The sequence below is a fragment of the Ovis aries genome, chromosome 17 (genome assembly GCF_016772045.2).
Source record: "Ovis aries strain OAR_USU_Benz2616 breed Rambouillet chromosome 17, ARS-UI_Ramb_v3.0, whole genome shotgun sequence".
Taxonomy (NCBI): Eukaryota; Metazoa; Chordata; class Mammalia; order Artiodactyla; family Bovidae; genus Ovis; species Ovis aries.
Window position 1 is genome coordinate 18,553,138 of NC_056070.1, and position 16,245 is coordinate 18,569,382.

At 36.2% G+C, this 16,245-nt stretch overlaps 1 protein-coding gene and 1 pseudogene across 17 annotated transcripts in view; both read left to right on the plus strand.

Annotated features, from left to right (window-relative positions):
• The window catches only part of ELF2 (E74 like ETS transcription factor 2), a 97,939-nt gene that overhangs the window by 24,698 nt on the left and 56,996 nt on the right, over positions 1 to 16,245 (plus strand). For 8 of the 17 annotated variants that reach the window (XM_027956268.3, XM_027956270.3, XM_027956269.3 and 5 more), the window contains exons 2-3: positions 393 to 480; positions 1,761 to 1,999. The exons of 8 other annotated variants lie outside the window; for them this stretch is intronic. In XM_027956268.3, the coding sequence (XP_027812069.2) occupies positions 1,928 to 1,999 (72 nt within the window). In that variant the 5' untranslated portion in view covers positions 393 to 480; positions 1,761 to 1,927. The remainder of the gene's footprint in view (positions 1 to 392; positions 481 to 1,760; positions 2,000 to 16,245) is intronic. One more of the 17 variants, XM_060400997.1, reaches the window with a different exon arrangement.
• Positions 3,652 to 11,735, plus strand: LOC106991679 (large ribosomal subunit protein uL4-like; annotated as a pseudogene).

Below are 16,245 nucleotides of genomic sequence, written 5' to 3' on the forward strand. Positions count from 1 at the left end.
AAATTTGTTTAAATTATTTTTTTATTGAAATTAGTCTTTTTAAACTTAATTTAATACTCCTGGAGTTCTGGAGTTATACTTGCAGCCATGTGTTAAAATCCTCCTATTGGCTGATTGAAATATAGCCCATAATGTGGAGTATAGGCTATGTATGTGGGAATCTGTTGTTATTCAATAATTGTCATTTGGTGATGACTTAAAACTTTAAGTCTGATAAAAAACTTTTGATTCTTCAGTAGTTTAGGAATAATTTATTATGTTCATTATAAAATGTGTGCCGTCAGGCTTGGAGATGATTTGTTGTAGTAAGTACATATTGTCTGAATCACATCTATTTTGAGTAAAATGTTTTAAATAGAATTATATTAATACTATATTTTTTCCCCCACTAGTAGTTCCAGGGAACTGCTGGTTTATATTCTAACTCTTGCCAAATTGTGAAACTAGTGAAGGATGCTTAGACTACTTAACATTCAAATTGTAAGTAAAATTTATTTCTGCTTTTATTATCTGTATGATTAGAAAACAGAAATTGAAAATAATTGTTACCTTATGTGATAATAGTGAGATTCAGTGTGATGAGATTGAGGATTTTTCTTAGTTTTTATTCTTAAGATACAAATATTTCCTATCCCATTTTCTGTTGTTAAGATCAAGAAGAAGACAAGTAGTACTGAATGGGTCTTAGGTAGTGAGGTGAAATTTCTGCTTTTTTTCAGGAATTTTCTATTTGTTGTAGAAGTTTAGGGAAATTTTGTATTATTTTCTTTTCATATTTAATATAGGATATGTTATTAATGGAATGATTAATTAGAAATGATTATTTTCTCTTTAAATATGCTTAGTTTTTCTGTACTCTTAAATTTTTGTGTGGAAAATTCTATCAAGCCCTGTGATTTCTTTGTGCAATATTTAATGTACACAAAAATCAAATAAAATGTAACTTTTTAAGAAATAATCTAATACATAAATCAAGATGATGTACATATTGCTGTTCATCTCCACTAGGGGAAAAAACTTGAGTTATATTTACTTGAAACCATTTGCTATATTGCGTTTTGAATCAATAACAAAAAAGTTATTGAAGAAAGAATGAGAAGGTAATATTAAAGGCATTCCAAGTCATTTCACTACTTTATTTTCAAACTATTGTATTTGAAAGTATAAGTAATTCAAATTACAGACCTTGTAGAGTATACAAAATGTGAACACAGAATGAGCCTGCTACTGTAAGCAAAAGCTAATTCTAATTAGTTATTTATATACATATGTAAACAAACAACATAAACATAAATTCATATGCATAAACAAACCAAATGAGCCAAGGAAGACTGAAATATTTACAAACCAATGCATCTTTTAGTTTGTTAAATAGGTGAATAATTTTAGAAGTTGTCTTGGTCCAGCACATTTTATGTTTTTAGTGCATAAAATTTTTTTAAATTTCAGAAATTTTTACCAAAATATTTCAGGAATAATAGTATATCTTCATAAGGAGAGAAAGTTGTAACATTTTATTTCTTAGAATATAAACATCATAAGATCACCAATGTGCAATAGCTTGGTAAGAACTGCAGACTGTGAACTTGACTGCTCTAAGAGGAATGCTCATAACTGCCCTCTTTTGACACAGAGCTGTTTAAGCCTAGCTCTTTTTTTCTCAGTTTATACAAATGTTAAAAAATTTTATTGCAAAATAGTTTGTGCTGCTTTGTATCCTTGTAGTTTTTAAAAATAATTTTTCAAATTCTTCTTTTTAGGCTCTCTGGTTAATCATCTTAAGAAGACTGGATTTCTGGATATCAACTCTACTCCATCTCTATTGACTTTTAAAACATGATAATGCAAACCTATAACACTGACAATCATCCATGAACCTTTAATTACATTGATTGGTAGCGTTTGAAGCTTCCTCAGGGAGTAAACAATGACATCAGCAGTGGTTGACAGTGGAGGTTCTATTTTGGAGCTTCCCAGCAGTGGAGTAGAAAATCAAGAGGTTAGCCATCCAATGTCTTAAATTTCTTTTTTGTTCATAAAATCAATGCATGAACTAATGAACTTAATGGGAAACAGGTATTTGAGAGTAGAAATGTATAGTGCATGAAACTGTATATCTCTGTCATGTGTCCTCATATGATTGGGTACTAGAAGCTTGAGGGAGGTAGTGCTGGGCCTGAGTTGCCTGAGTTGTTGGAGCTTCAATATATTGGAATGAACTAGGAGGGAAAAAAGAAAGAAGACAATAGTATTAGTTGAGAAATAGATTTAAATCTCTGATAAAATCCATTGTTTTGGATTTTAGAGTATATAGGTAAATATGGTGTCTAAATACCTAAGTTATATTCATCTTACTTTAGAATTTTGTATCTCTTTTTGTTGTTACCTTTGTCTTTTGATTATTCTAATTCATGTGGGAATCCATTGTATTTTAAGTATGTATTATTTATATTTAAGAATTTAATTTAGATAATTTGTAAATCAGAAGAGAAACTCGGTTTTGAAATTTTATACTTGAAGAATTTTGCAATGTTAGTGTATTTGGTTGTTTTTTGTTGTCGTTGTTATTGATAACATTAAAGAATAAGAGATAGGAGTAGAAAGCAACAGTACCTGAAATACATGGACTTTCAGGGCCTGGCTTTTATTCCCACCATTCGGTAAAGACTGACTATTGGGAATTATCTAAATTAAAGTATAATAATACTGTCACAACAATGGTCAAATATTTGGACAGAGATAAGATGGGAAAATGGAGGAAAAAATCTGTTTTTTCTATATTCTATGGAAGATACTGCTGTTATTGGTACTGTTACTGAGATACAAATTAGGATGTCAGGCTGTGTGTTCTGGGTCTGGATTCTTTTTCTAGCTTGCTTTGTGTTTGTTCAGAGGTCTGTTCAGTCCTCTGAGATAGCTATGGGCAAATTCAGTGGGTTTGTTTTCAGTGGACTTGGTAACTGAAATATCCCTGTAGTATTTGAATCTAAAACTGTTTCAAAATCTACTGAGAGAAGCAAAGGTAAAGAACATGTTTTATTCTCATAATCAATTTCTGCTTCCTTCTTGAAGTTTCACTTTCTGTATGATCACTTCCAAGTATGACTCACCCAAGAAATGAGAGACTTGGGATTTCTATCCCCTCCAATACTGTCCAGGACTTGCTTCTTCAAGTACTTTCCTTTTGCCCCATGGTTTTACTCTGTTGATATTAATTCTATGGGGGAAGCTGCTAAGAACAATTGGCAGAATATATTTACCTTGTGGTGACTGGGTACCACCATTATGGGAAAATGAATAGAACACTTTGTTTCTGGAAGACTCTCTATACGTCCCTTCATTTACATAGAACCCCATGTGTTCATGGCTTGACAAACTGTTTGTTACCAAAGAAAGAATCTGACAAATGAAAATAATTTTGTCAAGATATTATTGACTAATGATTTATGCAGTAGTCTTAAAAGGTGGTCATAGGCGTTTTAGGAAGAGTGGCACCAGAAAGGAGGAAACTATTCTCGGAAACTTTTTGTTCACATTATGTCATGTGGATACCTACTTACTTTCATTTCATTTATTCCCTCAACAAACATTAATTGACCTCTTACTGAATGTCAGTTACTTTTTTAGGCGCTGGGGATAAAGTATTTCAGAATGGCTGTGAAGAATAAATCAGGGCTAGAGATAGATAGAGAATTGGTAGGGTATTTTGATTAGAATGGACAAGGAAGGCTTCTCTGAGCAGGTGGCATTTTAGTGTAGACCTAAATAGCATAAGGGATTGAGCTGTAGAAACACCTGGGGAAGAAAATTCCTGGAAGAAATAAAAGCCACTAGTTTCTGTAATATCTCCCAAGTTTTTAAAGTGAGTTTTGGGGATAGTGGTATTTGAAAGATAGAATTTTGTCTTATAAGCTACTATTCAGGAATGTATTTTTAATATATATCTATACTAATACTTTAAAATGTAGGCTGGGGTGGGGAAAAAATGACCTTATTACCTTAGCTTCAGAATCTGAAGAAGAAATAAATGTTTAAAATATGATGGGCAACACATTTTAAATCAATTATAAAATTTTTTTAATTATTAAAAAAGTGGTGGGCATTTGGAGAGTTATTAGTGATATTTAGGCTTTATTTCTTATAATTTTATTCTTGATTATGTTTTATATGAATATTTTATAAAATTAGGATAATTGTTTGTGACAAAGAGCAAAAAAAGTAGACTGTAATCTTATTAATGAGTGTGGATACAAAAACCATAAATAAAATAGTAATACATTTATAAAATAGTCATATATTTAAAAATCCAGTTACCAAATAGGATTTAGATACATAAGGATATCCAATTTTAAGAAAACAAGTAATATATATCCCTACTAATATGACATATGATATAATAGTTAGGATAAAATACTTTATGAAATAGGATTTTTTGAAGTTCAATATCCTTCCTGATAAAAACTATAAAGTGTATATTTCCTTAATATTCTTTTAAAAAATATATAAATCAAGAAGTAGAATCCTATTTAATGGTGAAATACTGGAGTATTTTCTCTGAAATTGGAGAGAAAGTCAGTATGGGCACTACTATTATTTAATATTTTCCTGTAATCAGACAAAATAATGAAAAAAATATATAAATGTTAAAAAGACCAAATTGCTGTTTGTAGATAATATGACTCACCACCTGGGAAAACCAAGGGGAAAATCCATTAGAACTAATAAGAGTACCTAATAGTTTGGTGAGTACAAAATTAACATAAAAATATCTTGCTTTCTTTTAAGGACTGTAATTAGTTAGAAAAAAATCATGGAAATAAACTGTATTTCAGAAAATTAACAAAAACAAATAAAATGTTGAAGAATAAAAGTAAAGATATATAGGACTTGTTTGAAGGAAACTAATTAATGATACTTAAGTAGACTTTAATAAACAAAGATATATTTTGTATTTGGGTAAGAGAAACAGGAATGGTCAGTATTGTGGAGGATGTCAGTCCTCCAATTAATCTATATATTTAATTCCATGTCTATCAGATGTTAGGGCCAGTTGGGGGAAATTGATCATATGGGCCTAAAGATTGTATGGAAGAATAAACAGAGGAGTAGCCAGAGCAGTTTTTGAGAAGGAAATATATATCATGTAGGTCTCATAGAAATGGGGAATTAATGCAGAAAAAATAAAAAAGGATTTAGGTATATTTAAAAAACAAAATGAATGCAAGTTTTAGAGAGCATCTGCTTCCAGACAAAGAAGATTGGGACTTCTTCCACTTCAGGTTGTGATGGAACAACTGAAATTAGATTTGTACTCCAACCATACACAACTAGGAAAATGAATAAAACATATGAGCCCACAGTTTTTATTTGTGCTATGGTCTTGAATGTTCGTGAAACCCTCAAAATTCATATGTTGAATCCAAACTTCCAAAGATGATTATCATTAGGAAGGTATTAGGAAGTAGGGCTTTAGGAATGTGATTAGGTAATGAGGAAGGAACCTTTACAAATGGGGTCAATACTTTTATAAAAGGCTCTAGGGGAAAAAAAGGCTCTAGAGAGACCCCTTGCCCTTTCTGCCATGTAAGGACAAAAGAAGTCTGTGACTTGGAGGAAGGCCCCCACTCAGTCATTCTAGTACTCTGATCTTGGATTTCCAGCCTCCAGAACTGTGAGCAATAAATTTCTGCTTTTTTCAGCCACCTAGTCTGGTATTTGTTATAGTAGCATGAATGGATTAAGACAGTTGGACCACAGATGGTGCAAAACTGTTCTTCCTGAGAAATAATTGCACTGGCTTACTGCTTGGACCTACTTTATGGAAAAACATGGGAAGGAGAAATCCAAACAGAACGTAGACAGTCTCACTGTATTGAGGAAACCAAAATTTGGAATTTGGAGAGGCTAATGCAACTAAAAATGGGAAAACAATGGAATAGATGGGGAAACAATGGAACAGATGAGGAAACAGTAGAAATAATGCAGCTAATAGATGGGGAAACAGTGGAAATAGTGACAGACTTTATTTTTTGGGGCTCCAGAATCACTGCAGATGGTGATTGCAGCCATGAAATTAAAAAACACTTGCTCCTTGGAAGAAAAGCTATGACCAACCTAGACACCCTATTAAAAAGCAGAGGCATTACTTTGCCAACAAAGCTCCATCTAGTCAAAGATATGGTTTTTCCAGTAGTCATCTGTGGATGTGAGAGTTGGACTATAAAGAAAGCTGAGCGCCAAAGAATTGATGGTTTGGACTGGGTGTTGGAGAAGATTTGAGAGTCCCTTGGACTGCAAGGAGATCCAACCAGTTAATCCTGAAGGAAATCAGTCCTGAATATTTATTGGAAGGACTGATGCTGAAGCTGAAACTCCAATCCTTTGGCCACTTGATGTGAAGAACTGACTCATTGAAAGAGACCCTGATGCTGGGAAAGATTGAAGGCAGGAGGATGAGATGGTTGGATGGCATCACCAACTCGATGGACATAAGTCTGAACAAAGCTCTGGAAGTTGGTGATGGACAGGGAAGTCTGGCGTGCTGCAGTCCATGGGGTGGCAAAGAGTCAGACATGACTGAGCAACTGAACTGAACTGAATGCCACTAATTTGAGGGGCAGAGTATCTGAAAGGAAGAAGCTGCCTAGAGGAGGAACTCAGAACTCAGCCTTTGGTTCCCCTAGCTGAATGAGTTCCCAGGTGTAGTAAGAAACTCCATGAAGCCAGGCAAAGGATGATCAGAAAGGTGTAAACTCAGGAACCTACTGAAAAAAATCTACATAGTTCACTCAGGGCTGGAAGATGCTAGAGTTCCAACCAGCTGGAAAAGAGGGTTTTTGTTAACTGCCCAGGGCACTCATTAGAGATTCCAGAAGGGTCATGCCTACATAAGTGGAGCTGAACTAGCTCTGGAATAAAGGGGAGTCCAAACTTGCTCTAGAAAGATTTCAAAATAAGCCTTGAAAATTGATCCACAAATAACATAACTGTCATAGTAAACATTATTAAAATAAGACAGCAATATATAAATTGTACCCAATGATGTAAATTTTACATATGAAATATACAATCATGTAAAATGCAAGGATGCAGGAATAATATAACTTAAAACTTGGAGAACAATTTGTCAATGAAAATAAATAGAAATGATAGATACGTAATTAACAGATAAAATTCCAAAACAGCTATTACAGATATGCTCAAGAAAGATAAAGAGAACATGAATCTCAGAGAAGAGGTGTAAATGACATAAAAGAACCAAGTGAAACTTCTAGAAATGAAATATATCCTAAATGAAAAGAAAAATTCACTGTATAGGATTACAAATAAATTAGGTACTGCATCAGAAAAGACCAGTGAATTTGAAGGATAGAAGCTATATCATTAAGTGCAGAAAGACTGAAAAAAGAAAAAAAGGTGAACAAAAACTTGGTTACCTGTGGGACAATATCATGTTGTCTAACATAATGTAATTGGAATTCCAGAATGAGAGAAGAGAACATAAAAAGCATGTAAAGAAATAATGGCTATAAAATTTCCCAACTTTGATGAAAATAGAAACCCGTAGATCTGAGAAGGGGCTTTCCTGGTAGCTCAGCTGGCAAAGAATCTGCCTGCAATGCAGGAGACCCTGGATTGATTCCTGGGTCAGGAAGATCCTGTGGAGGAAGGGATAGGCTATCCACTCCAGTATTCATGGGCTTCCATGGTGGCTCATACAGTAAAGTATTTGCCTGCAACGCAGGAGACCTGGGTTTGATTCCTGGGTCGGGAAGATCCCCTGGAGGAGGACATGGCAACCTACTCCAGTATTCTTGCCTGGAGAATCCCTGTGGACAGAGGAGCATGGTGGGCTACAGTCCATGGATTCACAGAGACGGACATGACTGAGCAGCTAAGCACAGCACAGATCTGAGAATCTTAAACTCTAAATAGGATAAAGCAGAGAGTAAACAGACTGAGGAACATCATAATAAAGCTGCTGAAAGCAAACTTCAAAAAGAAAATCTTAAAAGCTTCTAGAGAACTTCTGTGGGAGCCACAGGGTTGAGAGGAGTGTGGCCTTCTCTCCCGCCAGGGCCTGTGCTCATTCACATACCAGTACTCCAAAAAGGGGGAGTCATCTGGAAAAATGCCTCTCTTCCTGCTGTGTTCAAGGCTGCCAGCTGACCAGATATTGTGTACTGTACTCACACCAACTTGCATAAAAACAATGGACAGCTCTATGCTGTCAGTGAATTAGCAGGTCATCAAACCAGTTCTGAGTCTTGGGCAACTGGCAGAGCTGTGACTCCATTTCCCAGAGTATGAGGTGGTGGGACTCACTGTTCTGGCCAGGGTGCTTTTGGAAATACATGTTGTGGAGGCCACATGTTTGCGCTAATCAAGGCCTGGTGATGTTGGCACTTTAGACTGAACACAACGCAGAAGTGATACTCTATCTGCTCTGCACTGGCTGCCTCAGCGTTACCAGCGCTGGTTGTGTCATCTTATTGAGGAAGATCCTGAACTTGCTTTGGTGGCTGAAGATAAAGTTGAAGGCTGCAAGAAGATCAAAGAGATTGTTTTGCTTCTGAAGAAACTTAAGGCGTGGAATGATATTAAAAAGATCTGTGCTTCTCAATGAATGAGAACTGGCAAAGGCAAAATGAGAAGCCGTCACTGTATCCAGCACAGGGAACCCTGCATCTTCTTTAACGAGGACAGTGAAGTCATCAAGGGCTTCAGAGACATCCCTGGAATTACTCGGTTTAGTGTAAGCAAAGTCAATATCTGAAACTTGCTCCTGGTAGGCATGCAGGATGTTTCTGCATTTGGACTGAAAGTGCTTTCCACAAGTTAGATGAGCTGTTCGGCACTTGGTGTAAAGAGTAACTGCAAACTCCCCATTCACAAGTTGCTTAATATAGACCTTAAAAAACCCCAGAGATCCAGAGAGTTCTCCAAGCACCACATAGGAAGATTCACTGCAAAGGCTTGAAGAAGAATCCACTGGAAAACTTGAGAATCACATTGAAGCCTCTAAACTCATTCAAAGACCATGTGCCAAAACACCATTCTTCTCCCGACCAATGACCACAAAATTCAGGTGGACAGCAGCAGCATTAGAAGCCAGATCAGATGAAAAGGGGATTCTAGGCAAGAAGTCTGTGGTAGGGAAGAAGGAAAGAAGGCTCTTGGCATTAAGAAGCAGAAGAAGCTTTGAGGGGAAAAAAGGCTGCAGTGATAAAACAACAACAACAACAACAACAAAACAGCAACTGAAAGGAAACCCACAAAAAGGAAGCCCAACGCAGAAGAAAAGTCTGCTGGATAAACTCAAATTCATGTATTCTGCAAAGGTCAAATCATTTTGGACAGTTAATTTTGAGTAAAGACCCAATTAAAGAGGTAGTGAGAAGCATGGGGGGAGGAGGCTTCCAGAGGAAAAAAATTCATTACCTACAGAAGAATGAAGATACGACTGCAGACATCTTTATTAGAATCATGCAAGTCAGAAGATAATGACTTCCTTAAATTTCACAAAACTAAAACTTGTCAACCTACAGTTACATATCCAGTGAAAATGTCCTTCAAAGTGAAGTTTTTCTCCATCCAACAAAAGCTGAGAGCATTTATCACCAACAGATGTGTATGATAAGAAATGTTAAATGAAGATCTTTAGGCAGAAGGAAAATGATACCAAATTAAAGCATATATACATAAACTTATGCATAAAGCATTGAAAAGTGCTAGAGAAATAGTTAATGTGTGGGTAAATATTTTCCAAAATTTGTTTTAAATTTTTAAAAAAGATAATTGTTTAAGAAAAAAATAACTGAATTGTATATATATATATGTATGTATATAATAGCTGAATTATGGGGTTTGCAATGTGAAGAAGCAAAAGAAGTGAATGTATGTCAACAGTAGAACACAGGATGGGAGGCAGTATTGGAAAAATACTACAGTGCTGTAAACTTTTCTCTTTTTTTTGTAAACTTTTATATTAAGCATTGTTGGATATAAACTGTAATGTGTTAGGAAGCCTGTTGTAAGTTCTGTGCTGTGTTGTGCTTAGTTGCTCAGTCATATCCGACTCTTTGTGACCCCATAGACTGTAGCCCACCAGGCTCCTCAGTCCATGGGGTTCTCCAGGCAAGAACACTGGAGTGGTTGCCATGCCCTCCTTCAGGGCATCTCCCCAACCCAGGGATCAAACCCAGATCTCCGACATTGCAGATGGATTCTTTACCATCTGAGCTACCAGGGAAGCCCAAGAATGCTGGAGTGAGTAGCCTATCCCTTCTCCAGGGGAACTTCCCAACCCAGGAACTGAACCAGAGTCTGCTGCATTGCAGATGGATTCTTTACCAGCTGATCATTCAGTGATAAAGAGTCTGACTGCAATGCGGGAGACCTGGGTTCGATCCCTGAATGGGGAAGATCTCCTGGAGGAGGAAATGGCAACCCACTCCAGTATTCTTTCCTGGAAAATTCCATGGACAGAGGAGCCTGACAGGCCATAGTCTGTGGGGTTGCAAAGAGCTGGACAGGACTGAGTGACTTTCACTTCACTTCACTTCTTTACCAGCTGAGCTACCAGGGAAGCCCATTGTAAGATCTAGTGCACCACTAAAAAATAAAAAAATATAGATAGTAAGCCATTACTATGTATAAATTAAATAGAATTAAAATGGATACTAAAAAAATTCTTAATTAAAAACAAGACTGAGAATGAAAGGAACAAGGAATAAATGAAGTAAATAACAGAGCAGTTGGTAGATTTAAACCTTGTTTTATTGATAATATTAAATATAAGTATTCTAAATAGCCCAATTTAAATGAAGATGTTGTTTAAAATGCAGATTAGATTTTTTAAAAAGCCAAATCTGTTAGTTTCATCCAAAGAACTCATTTTTAAGTATAACCACACAGTTTAAAAGTGAAAGTATAGATACAGATGATACCATGCAAATATTAATCATAAAACAAGATGAAGTGGTTTCAGGAAAAGACCAGGGATAAAGATAGACATTTCATAAATGATAAAAGGACCATCTTCTCAAGAAGACTTAACAATCCTAAATGTTTTTGCATTCAACATGAGAGCTTCAAAATACATAAAACATAAACTGATAGAACTGAAAGAATATAAAAATCCACAGTAATAGTCAGAGTTTGCGGCATTCCTCACTCAGTAATTGATAGCTCGATTAGAAAATCAATGAGGATATCAAACACTTGAATAACAGTATGCACTAACTTCACCTAATGGACTTCTGTGAAGCACTGTGCCTGACAGTGTCAGAATACATATTCAAGTGCACATGGACACTAAGCGAAAGTAGATTATATGCTGGGTTGCACATCTCAGTAATTTTAAAAACTTTCAAAGGATCGAAATTATATAGAGAAGTTGTGACCAAAGCAGGATTATATTAGAAATTAACAAAAAAATGTGATTGCAAATTTTTTTGATACTTGCATATTAAATAGTATACTTCTATATTAGTGTAACCCATGGATTAAAGAATAAATCACAAGAGAAAGTAGATGTTCAAACTGAATGAAGATGAAGGCACAGTATATTAAGTTTGAGGGATGAAGCCAAAGCGGTGCTTAGAGGAAAGTTTATAGCTTCATATATTTACACTGGAAAAGGAAAATCAGTCTTAAGGTTTTGCCTCAACAAGCTAGAATATGAAGATCAAATCAAACCCAAAGTAGAAGGAACAAAGTAATAAAAATAAAAACGTAAATCAATGAAGCTGAAAGTGGACAATCTCTAAGACTGCACAAGAAAAAGGCAAAATACACTAATATCAAGAATGAAAGATATATTATGATAGACAGTAAACATTAAGAAGAACTTTAGGCCAATAAGTTTGATAACTTAGATGAAATGGGTCAATTCCTTGAAAGTCATTCCAAAAGGAAAAGCAGGCCTGCATAACCCTCTATCTTTTAAATAAGAAATCTTTTTAAAAGGTATCAACGTCTTTTAAAAAGGTATCTTTTAAGTAAGATATTTAAGTAACCTTTAGATTTGTAGTCAAGGTCTTTCCTGCAAAGAAAACTACAGAGCTAAATGGCTTTCTTGATCTGCTAAATATTTATGGAAGAAGTAATACCCATTTTACACAACTCTTTTAGAAAATAGAGGACAAGAGAATTTTATGAGGTCAGTATTACCCTGATATCAAGACCAGACAGAGATTTTTATAGGAAAAGGAAACTACACATCCATATTCTTTATGAACATAGAATCAAACATTCTTGATAAAAGACTTGCAATCAAATCCCGGGGCATATAAAAGGGATCATATGTCTCAAATGGGATTTATCCCAGGGAGGTAGGTTTAATCAATTAGTGTAATTTTCCGTGTTAACAAAGGAAAATGGAAAAATCATGTGATCGTATCAGTAGCCACTTAAAGCCCATTTGCTAAAAGCCAATACCTGTTATGCAAATTCTGTAAACCAGCAATAAAGGGCAGCTTCTCAGTCTGGTAAGTACATATGTGAAAAACCCACAGTAAACATACTTAATGGAGAAAGAAAATGTTTTCCTTTCAAGGTTGAGAACAAGGCAAGGGTGTCTGCTCTAACCATTGCTATTCAATACTGCACTGGCAGAGTTGGTACAGGACAAGAAAAATGAAAGACTTGCAGATTGGAGAAGAAGAAATAAAACTGTCCCTATTGCTAAATGATGCAATCATATACATAGAAACTCCTGAGAAATCTGTGTAACCGTTAAACTGATAAGTAAATGTAGAATAGGTGTCCATGTAAAAATCAGTTGTATTTATATATTATTGGAAAGTGCAATTCAGAAAGTAAGTTTAAAAAGTAATACTATTTAACAGCACCATAAGACCAAAGGGTGAAGTTTAATGAAATCTGTACATAGAAAACTACAAATTACTGTTGAGACAAATTTAATTCAGTTTAGTCGCTCAGTCGTGTTCAACTCTTTTTGACCCCATGGACTGTAGCATGCCAGACTTCCCTGTCCATCACCAACTGCCAGAGCTTGCTCAAACTCATGTCCATTGAGTTGGTGATGCCATCCAACCATCTCATCCTCTGTCATCCCCTTCTCCTCCTGCCTTCAGTCTTGCCCAGCATCAATGAGTCAGTTCTTCGCATCAGGTGGCCAGAGGATTGGAGTTTCAGCTTCAGCGTCAGTCCTTCCAATGAATATTCAGGACTGATTTCTTTCAGGATTGCCTGGTTGGATCTCCTTGCAGTCCAAGGGACTCTCGAGTCTTCTCCAACACCACAGGTCAAAAGCATCAATTCTTTGGTGCCCAGCTTTCTGTATAGTCCAACTCTCACATCCATACATGACTACTGGAAAACCATATCTTTGACTAGACGGAGCTTTGTTGGCAAAGTAATGCCTCTGCTTTTTAATATGGTGTCTCGGTTGGTCATAGCTTTTCTTCCAAGGAGCAAGTGTCGTTGAATTTCATGGCTGCAATCACCATCTGCAGTGATTTTGGAGCCCCCCAATAAAAGTCTGTCACTGTTTCCATTGTTTCCCCATCTATTTGTCATGAAGTGATGGGACCGGATGCCATGATTTTAGTTTTTTGAATGTTTTGTTTTTAGCCGGCTTTTTCACTCTCCTCTTTCACTTTCATCAAGAGGCTTACTGCCATGAGGGTGTTGTCTTCTGCATATCTGAGGTTATTGATATTTCTTCTGGCAATCTTGATTCCAGCCTGTGCTTCTTCCAGCCCAGCATTTCGCATGATGTACTCTGCACATAAGTTAAATAAGCAGGGTGACAATATACAGCCTTGAGGTACTCCTTTCCCATTTTGGAGCCAGTCTGTTGTTCCATGCCTGGTTCTAACTGCTGCTTCTTGACCTGCATACAGATTTCTCAGGAGGCAGGTAAAGTGGTCTGATAGTCCCATCTCTTTCAGAATTTTCCAGTTTGTTGTGATCCACACAAAGGCTTTGGCATAGTCAGTAAAGCAGAAGTAGATATTTTTCTGGAACTCATTTGCTTTTTCTATGAACCAGTGGCTGTTGGCAATTTGATCTCTGGTTCCTCTGCCTTTTCTAAATCCAGCTTGAACATCTGGAATTTCTTGGTTCATGTACTGTTGAAGCTGGGCTTGAAGAATTTTGAGCATTACTTTGCTAGTGTGTGAGATGAGTGCAATTGTGTGGTAGTTTGAGCATTCTTTGGCATTCCCTTTCTTAGGGATTGGAATGAAAACTGACCTTTTCCAGTCCTGTGGCCACTGCTGAGTTTTCCAAATTTGCTGGCATATTGAGTGCAGCACTTTCACAGCATCATCTTTCAGGATTTGAAATAGCTCAGCTGGAATTCCATCACCTCCAGTAGCTTTGTTCGTAAAAAAAGAGGCCCTCTTGATTTCTCATTATAGGATGTCTGGGTCTAAGTGAGTGATCACACCCTGGTAGTTATCTGGGTCATGAAGGTTTTTTTGTATAGTTCTTCTTTGTATTTTTGCCATCTCTTCTTAATCTCTTCTGCTTCTGTTAGGTCGATACCATTTCTGTCCTTTATTGTGCTCATCTTTGCATGAAATGTTCCCTTGGTATCTCTCATTTTCTTAAGAGATCTCTAGTCTTTTCTGTTCTTCTATTTTCCTCTATTTCTTTGCATTGATCACAGAGGAAAGCTTTCTTATCTCTCCTTGCTCTCCTTGAGAGAAATGAAACACCTGAATAAAGGGAGAATTATAACATAGGTGTGGATCAGAAGATTTATGGTTTAAGAACAGAGTTGAAGGGCTTACCTACCTGATTTAAAGACTTACTGTTAAGATTCAGTAATTGAGATAGTGTGGTGTTGGTATACTGAGAGACCTGTGAATCAGTGGAACATCTCTTAATCCCGTGTAAGACTGATTGATTTTCAGTAATGGTGCTAATGTAATTCAGTGGAGAAAGGATAGTCATTTTAACAGATGAGGTGGAACAAGTATATCCCTATGCAAATAAATGAATTACAGTCCTTTCTTGCATCATACACAATGACTAACTCTAAATGTATTTATAATTAAATATTTAAATAGTGTAAATGGAGAAAAATGAGGAAATTTTCTCAGCCTTAAAACAGGCAGTAATCCCTTAGATTGATTATAAAACACATGAAGTTAAAAAGAAAAAAAAAGATAAAGTTCATTTAAATGAAAAGCTTCTATTCCTTAAAAATATCCCATTAATAAAATGAAAGGGCAGGAATTCCTTGCTGGTCCATTGTTTAGGACTACGGGCTTTCACTGCAGGGGGCTCAGGTTCTATCCCTGGTTGGAACTAAGATCCTTCATGCTGTGTGGTGAGGAGGAGGGAGGGAAAGGCAAACCAAGGACTGGAAAGGAGTTACAATACATAACCTGTATTCAGACTATATAAAAGGACTTATATTCAGATGATATATAATAATAAGTTGGAGGTAATCCATTAAAATTAGAAAAAGATTTGATCAGATAAATATATGAATGGCTAATAAGCACACTTTTAAAATGCCCAATATTGTTAGCTATCAGGGAAACACAGTGAAAACACAAGGAAATACTACTGCATACTTAGAGAATGGTGACAATTGCAGAGCATGTTTGGAGAGGAACTGGAACTGAATCTTTCATACATTACTAGTGGGAATGTAAAACAGTGTGACCACTTTGCAAAATAATTTGACAGTCCTTTTAAAACTAGATGTACAATTACTGTATGATCTGGTAATTTGATTTGTAGGTAAATATGGAATGGAGAGGGAGGGAGGGGAACAGCAAGACATTAATAGGAGTATTGCTGCTATTTAGTCACTAAGTCGTGTCCAACTCTTTGTGACTCCATGGACTGTAGCTTGCCAAGCTTCTCTGTCCATGGGATTTTCCAGGCAAGATTACTGGAGTGGGCTGCCATGCACTTCTCCAGGGGATTGTTCCTGACCCAGAGACTGAGCCTGTGTCTCCTGCTTGGCAGGCAGATTTTTTACCACTGCCCCACCTGGGAAGCCCCAGTAGGAGGGTTACAGCCCTGTGTAGAGAGGTCTGTCAGTACAGTGGGAGTCTCAGCAATAAAAAGAAATGATCTACTGAACATGCAATGACAAGTATAAATCCTAACATTATGCTAACTTAACTCAAATGCAAAAGAGCAAAACTGTTGACTCCATATATATGAAATTTTAGGAAAAGAAAATTTATAGAGATAGAAGATCGGTGATTGCCCACGTGGGTGGAGAAGTAGATGGGGGAGTAGGTGGTGGTA